A 13,867-nucleotide genomic window follows, 5' to 3' on the forward strand; every position below is an offset into this window, starting at 1 on the left:
CTTTAAACGCCGCCGCCACCCCATTTTCACTCTCTCACTCTCTTAACCCCCCCACCACCACTCCATGTTTATCTCGCCAGATCACTCGGTCCCAATCCGCAGCTTTGTTTTTATTACAACCTTTACCAGATATTGTAAAAAAACGTGAAAGCTTAAATAAGAAGTCATCAGGTCCCATTTTTTTTTTTTTTTTTTTTTTTGCTTCATTAAAAAAAACACATGTTCTATTTACTTGTAGCTTCTTATCATGAGAACTAACTTATTTTACCTGTCTTTGAAATTTTTATGCAGATTACTTGTAAGCCAAGCGCAAAGAAAAAAAAAAGCAGGTGTAATTTGACATAAGGCATCCTGGATTATATATTTTTCAGGGCAAATAAATGTCTTATTTCGCCAAGCTGTTATGAATCCGTATAATTAACGTGCGTTTATCTTTATTATTATCCTACTAGCTCATCGTTGTCACTTGTACTGCCAATTGGTCGACGGAACTCGAAAATTTAAAACGGTGCCTTTTTTTTTTGTCTTATAAAAATTGGTGTCGCTCGGTTACTAATAGTTTTTTTTAAAAAAAGGGTCAGGGGAAGAACATGGTAGACGAAAAAAATTAGACACAAGTTCAGGTAGCTATTTTTGGGGTAAAAACTTCAAACGAAAAAAAAAAAGCTGCAAGATGGATATTTTACATTAGCGTCGAGTTTAATTAAGGATACAAAAGTGACCAAACAAAATAATAATAATAATTGAAAAACCTTCTAAACCACAAACATAAAATACTCTTTTTCATCTCTTTGAAAACAAACTTTACGAATCAAACTTTGCTGCAATCACAGCCAAACCCAAGGGCATTGTACTGCTGCACAACCTTGCACGAGAAAGGGCTTACAATAATCGCAACTCCGCTAGTCTAACAGTCTCTCTCTTATTGTTGAATTTTTTAATCTAAAGAATTTCAATAAAAGTTAGCAAGAGTATAGGCCATGGTCTTGTTAGAACATCTGAAGAGCTAGAGAAAGCGCAAAATAATGGAATGAAGAGTTTGGACGAAAGGAGAACTCAACGCTGACCATAAAAGAAAAGTAAAAAAGAAAATTAAATCACGCCATCCAGTTACGAGAAATAAGTCAAAGACCGAATGGATCCAAAAAAGATCTGGACTGTGTTATATAACAAGTATTCTTTCAAATGTGTTAGGATGTAATACAGACGTATCCCATGGAAACGCTTTGTTTTTTTTTCAAAAGAAAAATTGTGGTCCATAGTGTTATTACCACTTCCCCTTACACCACCCTTGAATGCTATTTCAGCAGTCGATATATGAATGTGGGTTTGAGACTCTACCGCAGGGAATTCCAAGAAAACAGCAAACAGCACAGAATAAAAGGTTTTTCTGGGAGAGAAACAGCCCCAAACTACCAAAATTGGTTATTTATATTCAGTTTACTATTGACACTCTTACTTTTAAAGTCTATCACCCTGGTTTAAGAAATATTTTGATAATGCAGCACATTCATGTTCCTGGTGATATTTGATCCAATTACCATCAACAGTACAGTTACAATCCTGTTTATCTGTTCCCCTTTATTCTCCTGAACTAAAACCAGTCAAACGCCTCAAACAATGGTTTAGAGGCAATACGAAAGTTCAATAAATGAAAGCTTATAGAAAGTCATTCTTGTTATATCAATCCCATCACGACACTGTCTCATTTGCATAAATAAAAACATGCCAAATAGAGTTTGATCCCCGACATCAGAAAATAAAATCCATACAATCGTACACAATGATACATGCATGATTTTCATTGTTTGAAACACTGTTATCAGGTTTTTACACTATACTAACTAAATCAAAAAATAGATTTCTTTGCCTGTATAAATGTATTGATACAATTTTCTTAGGGACGCCTGGTTAGGGTTGGGAAAAGCGTTTGGCTTGGAACTATATCAAGCTATTGATTCATGGTTTTATCGATAATATAAAAATACCCCTGTCTAAAAGTGTTTGATGATACATAGTTTGTTTGAAAAGACAAACTATTTGGTTTTAGTATTAAATTTTAAATAGCCAAGACAATAATTATACTATCATCAAACACCATGCTTGCTCATTTCGTCATACTAGTATTAAGTCAAATGTGCAAATCCTGATCACCGCTTAAAAGTTTCAGAAATACTTGATCAGCGCAATAAGCCTATATTATCTATTTGTTTGTTTTCAAAATTCAATATTAGGGCTTTTCGATCCAAATCATGCGCACCATGGTTTTTATTGACATAAAACTAGTTAGAATTATATGTAATTGTGTTACATAACTAACGTTACACGCTATGAGTTTAATTAAAAATTAACTCTGGGTCGTCAGAAGACGAGGTAGGCTTCTTTTTAAAACGTAGCTGATCCATATACTTTGTATCTATGAAATATTCTGATAATATTATTTTTAACTCCTTCATCTCAGTTGCTAACATCGCTGTTTCTTTTCTAAGTTTAATCAATTCTTTGCTGTCTTGATTTTCTTTTATATTGTTCGGTTTACTTGACGTTTCACATTTATTATTTAGTAATACACTCTTTGTTACTGTATTACTCTCATCAATGTCGATATGAGTTGGTAGCATGAAAGACGCTTCTTGTGGTATGCTCTCTGAAACATTTGAATAGGGATTTGACATCTCCGTTGGATCGAGAGGAGTAAACTTTTTGCCTGGCAAAGAATTCAATTTGAATATGTTCCTAGCGCCTAGAATGTGTGGGAGCAGTCTATCATTGATGGATGACCTTTTTCCTTTTTTTGAATCCAAACCTTCCTCGATTTTCTCATTTATAGAGTCAGCATTCTCTTCGTCGTTTTTTTTAGATTGTTGCTTGCGTTTGACGTACATTGGAATAATATGAGCAATTCCCCAAGGAGATACCTTTGACATCCCAAATAATAGGACGTATACTCCTGTAAGTACGCTATAACCACCACCAGCCAGAGCAATAGACGAAATTACAGTGTGTTGCATTACTTCAGTCTTTGTAAAGGCATATAAATAATACAAACGTGAAACCCACTTTGAAAATGTGTTCTCACCTTGATTTCTCTAATACGTGCATCTTTTCGTAAAACAAATAAACCGTCGTAAAGCTATATATTGCAATGGTGTTTTAAATTTTTAATCGAGAGAATTTTTACAATTGTCGATGAAGAAGTTACCTCTCTAGCAAGATCAGGGTAAATTTCGTCCGATTGTAAGGGGCTACTAGCTGTGCTAATTGCAAACGTATTAAAATCAAGAAAATCTGGTCTCTATTATTTCATGAATATTAGAAATGAGTTTTACTTTTTATCCTGCTATTGTTGTGTTTAATACTCACCAATCCGAAAAAGTTTGCTAGCTTATATGATTTAAGAAGTCGATATTGTTGAGGATGATAAGAAACTATAAGGGCGTAATTCATAAGTGAAATTGCGACTGGACCAGCTATTATAGCATCCCCAAAAGTAGCTATTGTGCTAAACTGGATAAAGACTTGACAATTAGAATATTTGATTTTACATGAAATGTTCAACACGTTACTAAAAAATCCGACTCATCTATATTAGTAGGGTTCAAGCGACTATAGTCTGGATCGACCAAAGCGAGCTCAATCGAATGAACAGATTGTGGCATGTAACTCGTACTCGATATATTTTCTCTTTTCCAGTATACAATTAATTGTGACACACTTTTGTGAGGAACACTCACATGGGATACCGTGGCTAATGCTTTATCTAAGTGGAAAATGTAACATTTATATATATTTTTGTGAGTTCGGTCTGAAAGTAGAGCTTCCTGACAGTTTGGTACGTAAACAGAATCGTTAGTATTTTCATAAAATATTCTACATGTCGCTATAATGAAGTTGGAGTTTACAGAACATAATCGCATATCTGGAGTTGGTGATATCTCCTTCAAATCAATTTTTTCAGTTGAAAATTGTAAAATTGGCCGGCTATAAAGCACCTAATTTAACAGTTAGACTTTACAGCTTATCCTTGTAAAATAACGTTACCTGAGAAATCAGATAAATGCAAAAACCTATAAATGAAAGTCCCAACAAAAATGCAGTGGCCCCACGACAGTAAACTAGAGCTTTTGACTCGAGTGGCTGCACATAAAATTTACTAATCATATGATGGGTGTGAATTCCAAGGACTTTTATTACCTTTCTATGAAATGACTCCTTGATAAAATGCATTGTCACTTAAAAAAAGTTTATGGACAAAAGAGAAAAACGCAGATAGACCCTCTGCCGGGATTTTGTAATAAAAGTGTCTTTATTCAGAATTTAAGAAGCATTGGAAACGCCTCAAATAAGCTTAGAAAACTTTTTTTGGTACTATGATAGAATAAGCCTTCGGGTCACATGTTAAAATAAAAACAATGACACGAAATTCGGGTATACACAAATTGAGTGTCGGGATTGACACCTTTTTTAGGGCATTTTTCAAAAAATGACCTTTAGCTTTTCTGCGAAAAAAATTTCGTGTCCCACTTTTTTGGTTCAATTTATTCCGGAGTTTTAAGTACAAAAAAAGGGCCCCAGAGGGGGTTTTACACTGTAAACCGATTTTACTGTTTTTCTTTTTTTCGTGTCCCACTTTTTTGGTTCATTTTATTCCGGAGTTTCAAAAGATCAAGAGTCATCAATTTCTTTTTCTCTCTTCTAGGGCTTTCGGAAGAATGTGTTTTATAAACTATTCTGTTTCTCTGAACCCAATGCCTCCCATCATCATAATACATCAATTAAAACAATTGGACAAAGATGGCATATAAGTTAATGGTTTTCAATGCGCAGATGTTTAGTTTTGTCAGTCTCCATATCAGCAGGCTATAATAACGATGATGCTTGATTGCATTAGAATCTTGTATAAATGTAACCGAATGAATAATTCTTGCTGGAGATTTTAATATAATTTTAAAGCCCCAGACAAAACAAAACTATGCAACCTTCTTGAAAATAAAATTTAAAATTGGGCATCTAATCTGCGATATACTTTCTGCCACAAGCAATGGTGCATACATTGATAACTTAAATTGGAATTATACTGTTTAAGAAAGAGATCTATACATTTCATTTACAAGCTACCATGAACCCTTATATACTACGTTTTAAGCACGTATATTATTATTTAATATGCATTATCCATTATTCAGTTCCAAATACGTTTAAGCTCATGTGATATTAAAGAAAAGTGTGTCACATCGGATTAGAAAAATGCCCCCGGGAAGGCTGATTAGCCGGATCTTTGCTAAAGTGCAACAACAGTAATTTTTTGTTTTTTTAATGGAACATCTCGAAGTAAGCCACTAAATTGGTGATGTACAAATTGTATGCATTTTGATAACATCATCTCACAATCTCTTAAATGATTGTGTTAATCAAAAGCTGTACCAATATAAGTATATGAAGTATCCATTTAAAATAATAGAAAAATCAGTTCCAGTATCAGAGACAATTTTCAATTTTTTTTAGCAGCATGATAAACTTTGGCCAGTTCATGTACTTGTCCATTTTTAGCGCATGGCCAAGCACATTGACTTTTTTTTGACATGTTTTATTTTAACGTATTAATCTACCATGACTTCCGGATCTCCTAAAGTAGATGTTGTCTTCCGATTGCGTAACTGATCCAAATATTTTGTATTAATAAAATACTCGGACAACATAAACTCCAACTCTTCCATGCGTTGAGATAATACAAGAGTTTCCCTTTTCAGCTTGTTCACCTCATCACTTTCCTGTTGCGATGCCGTTTTATGATCCTCCTGAAAAGGCGTGCTACTCTCCTCTCCCTTATTGTCAGTTTGGGGTGGTAACAAACCTGTCAAACTAGTAAGGCATATCGCCTCTGCCGAAGAATCATCCACTTTTAATCTTTCCAATTGTGATCTTGTTACTTGTACCACTGCATTGTTTTTTGTAGAAGAAACCCACGACAGTAGCCCAAAGATGCTACTTCGGGCCTTTTCGTTTTGATGCTGTGTATGTGTGTACATGGTGCTGTTTGGATAGTATTCTGGTGGTGGGTGTTTATTGATACATGTAGGGATACGATGAACTATTCCCCAGGGGGAAAGCTTTGCCATACCGAATAATATTACGTAAATGGTCGTGAGTACACTGTAACAACCACCTGCCAAAGCAATAGAGGATACTATAGAGTGCTGCATTATCTCTGTCTATATGTAGCGTTTGGTGTATATTATGAGTGGTATGATGAGTAGTTGGATTAATATCTTTTTTCTTTTACCTTGACTTCAAAGGTATCTTGATCTAATTTTACGGAGAATGCGCCATCATATAACTATATATGCCGAATCAGTTTTGTAAACAGTGTATATCATTTATAATAAAAAGAGATTATTACTCTTCTGTCGGTGATAAGTGTTGGTGGATCCAGTTGAATTGGCCATGAAAAAGAATTTGTCGTTAGTGTAATTATATCGATAAAATTGGAACTCTATCTAAAATATTAAAAGAAGGTTTCAGCTATTAACACTACGACTTACGAATCCAAAGAGAGTGGAAATATCATTTGGTCTAATAGCACGGTACTTCTGTGGATGGTAAAAGATGGTGGTTGTATAATTGACAAACGAAGTAGCTATGTAAGCACCACCTGACGCAATATTGTTCATCATATTGCCCTTTTTTTAAAAAAAAGAAAAGGTAAATGAGGTAATTCATTAGAACACTTATTGTATCTATTTACTTCAATCTCTGTGTTTCCAATGATATCTCTCTTCCAACTACTAAACGTCGGACTATACAACTGGATTGAAATCGCAGGTATAGAAATCGAAGTATAAGTCATATTAAACAAAGCGTCGAATTTCCAATAGAAATCAATTTTTCTTAATGCATCGCTACTGTCATAGGTAACGCCTCTCGACATGCGTAATGTGCCATTAGATTCAAAGACATAACACTTGGTTGCTAAATCATTGACTCCCGGTCGAAACAAGGTCTCCCAGCAATTGGGTATGTCTTGGGTGGTCCAATTATAATACATCGCCGTACACTTGATCACAGTTAAACTGGAGTTTTGTGCGCATAATTCGATATCGGGTGTAGCGCTATCGTGACCAATGTATTCCGACGATATTTGTAATAGTGGTTGGTTGTTGTACATCTATGTAGATTTTTTTTTTTTTTTTTAGTAAAGCAATAAGTTGTGCTCATATGTATTGCCAGAAGAAAAAGGTGGAAATTCACATTACTTGAGAGATGAGATAGGCACAATAAGCTACAAATAAAAATCCCATCAGGATAGAAGTAGCGCCACGACTGTAAGTTAGAGTCTTGGACTCGAGTGACTAGAAGAGAAGTAATATGTCAATACCACCACAAATTTTATAGTATAAATGACGTATTACTCTTTTACTACAAGCTTCTTTTATAAAGTGCATACTTAGGGATTGAAAGCAAAAAGAACAAGAAAAGAACATCTAAGTGGTTTTTCTAGTCAGTCTCACAACCGTAAATATTTAGAGCATGTGAACATGGTATTACTCTCCACTCTGCCAATACACTCAGAGGATTGCTTTCCGGAATTGTTTATAAATATGGGCGAATGATTTTTGACTTTTTTAGAAATGGGGGCTTTTATTAAGGTCAAAACGACATAAAAGCGTTACATCAAAATAATAAAACTTTATTGTCTAGAAATGTAGATATACAAATAGTCATAAAAAACGGCTGTTTTGGATAGGGGTCTCTAGACGGAAGGCGATAAAATTCAAGACTGAAAGAAAAAGTAGCAGTGCTACTATTGTTAAAAAGCATTTTAGAGAACCGGAAAACGGTAATACATATAATTATTATCATAAACACGCGTACCTTGTAATCTCAAGGGAGTGAAACAGAGGAAAAAACGATACAAGCAAAAAAAGTGCCTTTTTAAGAAGAATATCGATTTGAATGAGAAAGAAATTCCATACCTTACTAAAAATCTTAATAAAAAGTGAGTGCAAAGCAGCTTTAAAAAATATATGTTATGTTCGTAAATGGGCTTTCAAAAACGGCTTTGTTTTAGATGTCGATAGAAGTGAAGTAACACACTTAGTTTTTTGCTGTAAGCATGTAAATGCTTATAAGTGATTACCACTGAGAGTGTTGAAGAAAGAGAGAATAACGTTTGAGCTATAAGTGGGGTATTTGACAAAAATATTTTCTGAAGTCTCTAGAAGTGGGCTCGTAAATAGCATCTGCCCTCAAAGCCAATACATGTTATAAACCCGTATGAAATAATTACCTAATATATCAAATAACCGCAATAACTTTACAATGATCCCACGACTGTAAAATTGAACTTTTGATTCAAGCGACTACATAGTGAAAGACATAGAATAACATGCAACTGTATATTTTAAAGAAACCTGTACCTGATAAAATGTATATCAGCTAGAAATTGTTTGTGATTAGAGAGGTAAACAATTTGTTTTTTGGCAACACAACTTGCAAAATATTTATTTGTTTGTTTTTCAAAGTGAGACGTCTCTAAGTAAGCCACTACATTGGTGATGTACAAATTGCATGCATTTTATTAACATCGCCTCACAATCTCTTGAATTACTTGTGCTAACTTGACGCTATACAAGTAAAAGTATATGTATTGTCCATTTAAAATAATAGAAAAATCTGCTCCTCTACTAGAGACAAACCTCAAACTTTATTGAGCAGCATGATAAACTTTGGCCAGCCCATTTTTTAGCACATGACCTAACACATTGATTTTTTTTGACATGCTTTATTAACATATTAATCGGCCATGACTTCTGTATCCTCCAAAGTAGATGATTTCCTCCTACTTCGTAACTGATCCAAATATCTTGTATTTATAAAATACTCTGACAGCATAAACTCCATCTCTTCCATACGTTGAGATAAGACAAGCGTTTCCCTTTTCAGCTTATTCACCTCATCACTTTCCTCCTGCCATGCCAATTTATGATCCTCCGGGAAATGCTTACTACTCTCCCCTCCATTATTATGATAATGAGGTGGCAATAAACCCGTCGAACTAGTAAGGCATGATGTCTCTGCCGAAAAATCATCTACTTTTAATCTTTCCAATTGTGATCCTGCTACTTCTTGTGCTACTGCATTGTTCCTCTTTATATTCTTTTTTGTAAAAGAAACCCACGACAGTAGCCCAAAGAAGCTGTTTTGTGTCTTTTCATTTTGATGCTGTGTATGTGTGTACTGGGTGCTGTTTGGATTGTACTCTGGTGGTGGATGATTGTTGATGCATGTAGGGATACGATGCACAATTCCCCAGGGGGAGAGTTTTGCCATACCGAATAATATCACGTAAATGGTCGTGAGTACACTGTAACAACCACCTGCCAGAGCAATGGAGGAGACTAAAGAGTGCTGCATTACCTCTGTCTTTTTATAGAGTTCGGCATATATTATGAGTGGCATGGTAATTAGTTGGGTTGGTCTCTCTGTCTCTCTTTTTTTTACCTTGACGTCAAAGGTATCTTGATCTAATTGTACGGAGAATACCCCTTGATATAACTATATATGGGGGATCAATTTCTTTAAATAGTGTAAATAATTTATAGTAAGAAGAGAATATTACGTTTCTTTCGATGGTTGGTGTCGGTGGATCGAGTTGGATTGGCCATGAAAATGAATTTGTCTTTAACGTGATTAAATCGATAAAATTGGAACTCTAAACTAAAATATTAAAAAGAAGAAGGTTTCAGTTATTAACACTACGACTTACGAATCCAAAGAGAGTGGAAATATCATTGGGTCTAATGGCACGGTACTTTTGTGGATGGTAAAAAATGATGGTAGAATAATTGACAAACGAAGTAGCGGTGGAAGCACCACCCGAAGCGATATTGGCCATCATATTGGCCTTTTTAAAATAAAAAATTAACAAGATTGTTCATTAAAAAAGCCAATTATTGTATCTATTTACTTCAATCTCTGTGGTTCCAATAGTATCAACCTTCCAACTACTAAAAGTCGGACTATACAACTGGATTGCAATCGCAGGTATAGAAATCGAAGCATAAGTCATATTAAATAAAGCGTCGATATTCCAATAAAAATCAATTCTTCTTAATGCATCGCGACTATCATAAGTTACCCCTCTCGACATGCGTAACGTATCATTGGATTCAAAGACATAACACTTGGTTGCTAGATCATTGACTCCAGGTCGAAACAAGGTTTCCCAGCAATTGGGTATGTCTTGGGTGGTCCAATTATAATACATCACCGAACATTTAACCACAGTTAAACTGGAGTTTTGTGCGCATAATTCGATATCGGGTGTAGCGCTATCGTGACCAATGTATTCCGACGATATTTGTAACAGTGGTTGGTTGTTGTACATCTATTTAGAGAAAAATGTTTTTTGGGGGGTTGTTTTTTAGTAAAGCAATAAGTTGTGCTCATATGTATTACCAGAAGAAAAAGGTGGAAATTCACATTACTTGAGAGATAAGGTAGGCACAATAAGCTACAAATAAAAATCCCATCAGGATAGAAGTAGCGCCACGACTGTAAGTTAACGTCTTGGACTCAAGTGACTAGAAGAAAAAGTAATTGTTCAATACCAGCTAAAATTTTATAATAAAAATGACGCATTTTACTCTTTTGCTACACGCTTCTTTTATAAAGTGCATAATTAAAAGAAAAGAAAAAGAGCAAGAAAATAACATGTATGCTCTTTTCTAGTTGGTCTCACAAGCCGTAAATATTATAGTCTTTTTGAACATGGTTTTAACTTGCACCCTGCAGATTTCCTTGCAAGTTTAATTTAACTATCTATTTTCTCAAAGGGAGGGTACATTTATCTTTTCTAACAGGCAAAATGCAGGTCTTACCCAAAAATCCTGCAAAAAAAAAAAAAAAAAAAATAGGCAAACGTGACTGTGTGGAGGGTTTGGATTTAATTTTTTTAAATAAAGCCTACTTTTTTTTTATATAAATATCCCCCTCCACTCTTTCTCACAAAAGGGTTACTTATATAAACACATTATGGCGACAGGAAAAAGATCGTTTGACATGGCAGGAGAAGGCTCCAGTAAACGAGCCCGTTTTGACAAAAAAGCAAAAGCAAGAGCCGATGACGATATTGAATTCACGCATGAAGATGAACTAGAAGGCAAGAAATCACGTCGTGGAGCCGTTAATTTCGACGTCTATGACAGCGAAGATGAAGAAGTAGGTGGAGGTGTCTTTAGCAGTGACTCTGAAGATGAAGGAAAAGGAAAAGAAGAGGAAGTTCCTGTAGCAGCGACAGAAGATTTTGATATGTTTGGTGGCGACCCAGAACCCGTCAAGGGTAAAACTAAAGTAGATACACTCAAAGAAATTGAAGGACAGGAATTCAATTCGTTTGACCGTGAGGAATCCGATGAATCGGACGTGGAAGATGGAAAGAAGAAGGAAGGCAAGATTTCTGCTTTTAACATGAATCAAGAATTGGAAGAAGGAAGTTTAGATGATAAAGGAAATTATATCCGTAATAAAGTGGATCCTCAAGCATTTCATGATAAATGGATGGAAGGCATTTCTCGTAAAGATATGAACAAGGCCAAGGAAGCACTTCAGAAACGTGAACGCGATGAAGCATTAAAGGAAGCAGAAAGACAGTCCAATATTCCTCAGACACAGACAGATATTTATCGTGCTTTGGTGGAATATTTAAAACCAGGTCAAACAGTACAGGAGGCATTAACCAGTTTAGCTAACTCTTTACCCAAGAAAGTGCCAGCATGGAAACAAAAAATGTTGGATAAAAAGAACAAGAATAAAAAGCCTCAAGATATTCCAGTGACACTTACCGAAGACGAAGAAAACGCGAGACGACAAAAAGTCGAGACCATTACAGGTTTAGCAGACCAAATGATGGCATTAGGCCATTTTAATATATATGAAGATACGTTTGAAATTATGGTGCGTCATTTAAGAAGAGAAGGCATTGTTTCCCAAGATTGGTTACCCGAGAATAAATAATAGATTCCCCCACCCGTCTAATATTTATACTACATTTTATTTATTTTTATTATCTTTTTTTATCAAGGTTTTCCATTAAATTTATTTTCTAATTTCTCCCAAGCCTTGTAATAATTCTCTTGCACTTTACCACATGTCTCTAATCCCCAAGGTGTAAGTGACAACATAAAACAGGTCTCAAACATGAACGCTTGATTATTGGCTCCCACATATACTGGCTTTAATTCAGCTTTAGAGGCACCTTCAAATACTGCGGCGTCAGGGCCGTGAGGTGTCATGGCAGAGTGAAGTGAGCCACCACCAGGTGAAAATCCGTCAGTTTTACCATCATAGTCTCCATTGATTAATCCCATAAATTCAGACATACAATTACGATGGAAATAAGGTGGACGGAACTATCATAAACATGCTTTTAGTTTCGATTATCCAGTGTAAATCAGTCATAAAAAGGACTTACCGTCTTTTCTTGTACAGCCCAACGAGGAGGGAAAATCACAAAATCAGCAACAGCAACACCGGGTGTATCCGACTTTGCTGTCAACACTGTGAAAATTGAAGGATCCTAAAAAAACCATCTTGTTTAAACATATATATATATAAATAAAAATAAACACAAAAAACTTACAATGTGGTCAAAGGAGACACTGTTGATGACGCAAAAGTTGGCAAGGTTGTATTTATAGGGAGCATAGTTACCGTGCCAGGCAACGACATCAAAGGGTGTATGTTTTTGTTTGGCGGTAAACATTTTACCGTTAAACTTTGTGATGATTTCCCAGTCAGAATTGTTATCTTCCGTGAAAGCAGCAACGGGAGTTAAGAAATCGCGAGGATTAGCGAGTCCGTTGGAACCGATGGGGCCAAGATCTGGTAATTCAAAGTGAGCACCAAATACTTCAAGCACATAACCGCGTCTATTTTTTTCAAAAAAAAAAAAAAAAAAAAATAGTGTTAGACTCACAAGAGAGTAAAAGGACAAGCAAAATAAAAGAATAATTTACGATGGTCCGTCGGGAAGAGCAACAGAGAAACGAATACCTCTTTGAATTACGGCAATTTCATTTGGAGCCACCGACATTTTTCCAAATTCAGTGGTGATATCCAAGACACCTTGTTGAGGTACCAACAAGAAATCTCCATCTGAATTATAAAAGGCAGTATGATCCATGTCCGTATTTGCAGCATAAATGTGAATGGCAAGTCCACTTCGACAGGCAGGATCTCCTGCACCCGCTAAGGATTTTAAACCCTCAACAAAATCAACTTTCTCGGTCTCCCTGTTAGGTATATCAAATGGACTCCAACGAATTTGCGTAGGCGTAATCAAGACATCATCACCACCGAATTTGGAAACCAAAAGGTTTTCACCGGATTTGTTGATAAAAGGTGAGTGGACAACAGAAGGACGGATACGATAGAGCCAGCTTTAAAAAAAAATAGGTTTGGAGTTAAATTCTACTTTTCCATTTTTATTTTCTATTTTATATTACCTTCTCTGGTTATGCGTTCTAGGAACAGTAAATGCACTTCCGGACAACTGTTCAGCATAGAGGTTGTAAGGACACTTTTGAGGTGTATTTTGACCCTTGGGAAGTGCACCAGGTAACGCTTCAGAGGAGAAATGGTTACCAAAACCTTCATTATATGTATAGTCTAACGTCATTGTTTCAAAATATGCTGATAAGCAGAAAAAAAAAAAGAGGAGAAGAGGAGATAAAGGGATGAAATAAACAATGGTTATATACTTAATGCTTGAGGATTTTTTTTTTTTCGTGGGAAAATAACTGTGCGAAATCATGCAATTCAGCATCCGATAAATTCCTGTTGACCGTTATGATGAGTAAACGCAGGG

At 35.5% G+C, this 13,867-nt stretch overlaps 5 protein-coding genes across 5 annotated transcripts; 1 reads left to right on the plus strand and 4 right to left on the minus strand.

The window, feature by feature from the left end:
* Nucleotides 1-2,248: 2,248 nt before the first annotated feature.
* Nucleotides 2,249-3,562, minus strand: EV154DRAFT_325961 (uncharacterized protein). Its single transcript, XM_051594972.1, has 5 exons — nucleotides 3,364-3,562; nucleotides 3,203-3,295; nucleotides 3,080-3,133; nucleotides 2,807-3,020; nucleotides 2,249-2,743 (listed from the first exon to the last, which is right to left on the minus strand). The coding sequence occupies exons 1-5, from the start codon at nucleotides 3,445-3,447 to the stop codon at nucleotides 2,337-2,339; spliced, it is 852 nt and encodes a 283-aa protein (XP_051454401.1). The 5' UTR covers nucleotides 3,448-3,562; the 3' UTR covers nucleotides 2,249-2,336.
* Nucleotides 3,563-5,470: 1,908 nt separating this feature from the next.
* On the minus strand, nucleotides 5,471-7,481 carry EV154DRAFT_519251 (uncharacterized protein; the record flags this gene model as incomplete). The annotated part of the gene is made up of 7 exons (XM_051602713.1): nucleotides 5,471-6,212; nucleotides 6,284-6,337; nucleotides 6,401-6,493; nucleotides 6,543-6,680; nucleotides 6,746-7,165; nucleotides 7,254-7,349; nucleotides 7,410-7,481. 7 exons carry the CDS (start codon nucleotides 7,479-7,481, stop codon nucleotides 5,601-5,603), a joined length of 1,485 nt encoding a protein of 494 aa, XP_051454402.1. The 3' UTR covers nucleotides 5,471-5,600.
* A 1,312-nt stretch (nucleotides 7,482-8,793) lies between these two features.
* EV154DRAFT_484564 (uncharacterized protein) lies at nucleotides 8,794-10,532 on the minus strand (the record flags this gene model as incomplete). The annotated part of the gene is made up of 6 exons (XM_051598662.1): nucleotides 8,794-9,423; nucleotides 9,502-9,555; nucleotides 9,620-9,712; nucleotides 9,767-9,904; nucleotides 9,968-10,387; nucleotides 10,488-10,532. 6 exons carry the CDS (start codon nucleotides 10,530-10,532, stop codon nucleotides 8,794-8,796), a joined length of 1,380 nt encoding a protein of 459 aa, XP_051454403.1.
* Nucleotides 10,533-10,980: 448 nt separating this feature from the next.
* Nucleotides 10,981-12,360, plus strand: EV154DRAFT_326023 (uncharacterized protein). The gene has a single exon (XM_051594973.1). It carries the CDS (start codon nucleotides 11,035-11,037, stop codon nucleotides 12,013-12,015), a length of 981 nt encoding a protein of 326 aa, XP_051454404.1. The 5' UTR covers nucleotides 10,981-11,034; the 3' UTR covers nucleotides 12,016-12,360.
* Nucleotides 12,047-13,678, minus strand: EV154DRAFT_594891 (homogentisate 1,2-dioxygenase; the record flags this gene model as incomplete). The annotated part of the gene is made up of 5 exons (XM_051606984.1): nucleotides 12,047-12,410; nucleotides 12,473-12,577; nucleotides 12,641-12,929; nucleotides 13,017-13,439; nucleotides 13,506-13,678. 5 exons carry the CDS (start codon nucleotides 13,676-13,678, stop codon nucleotides 12,078-12,080), a joined length of 1,323 nt encoding a protein of 440 aa, XP_051454405.1. The 3' UTR covers nucleotides 12,047-12,077.
* Nucleotides 13,679-13,867: the final 189 nt, after the last annotated feature.

Source organism: Mucor mucedo (assembly GCF_025094135.1).
Source record: "Mucor mucedo strain NRRL 3635 chromosome Unknown EV154scaffold_94, whole genome shotgun sequence".
NCBI classification, from domain to species: Eukaryota; Fungi; Mucoromycota; class Mucoromycetes; order Mucorales; family Mucoraceae; genus Mucor; species Mucor mucedo.

Bases quoted from the DNA above. Each gene is read 5' to 3' on its own strand.
- EV154DRAFT_326023 (XM_051594973.1), top strand. From the start codon at position 11,035: ATGGCGACAGGAAAAAGATCGTTTGACATGGCAGGAGAAGGCTCCAGT.
- EV154DRAFT_325961 (XM_051594972.1), bottom strand. From the start codon at position 3,447: ATGAATTACGCCCTTATAGTTTCTTATCATCCTCAACAATATCGACTT. The intron at 3,296-3,363 runs GTGAGTATTAAA...ATGAAATAATAG, and splicing joins TAGCAAACTTTTTCGGATTG to AGACCAGATTTTCTTGATTT. The intron at 2,744-2,806 runs GTTTGGATTCAA...CACACATTCTAG, and splicing joins AAATGAGAAAATCGAGGAAG to GCGCTAGGAACATATTCAAA.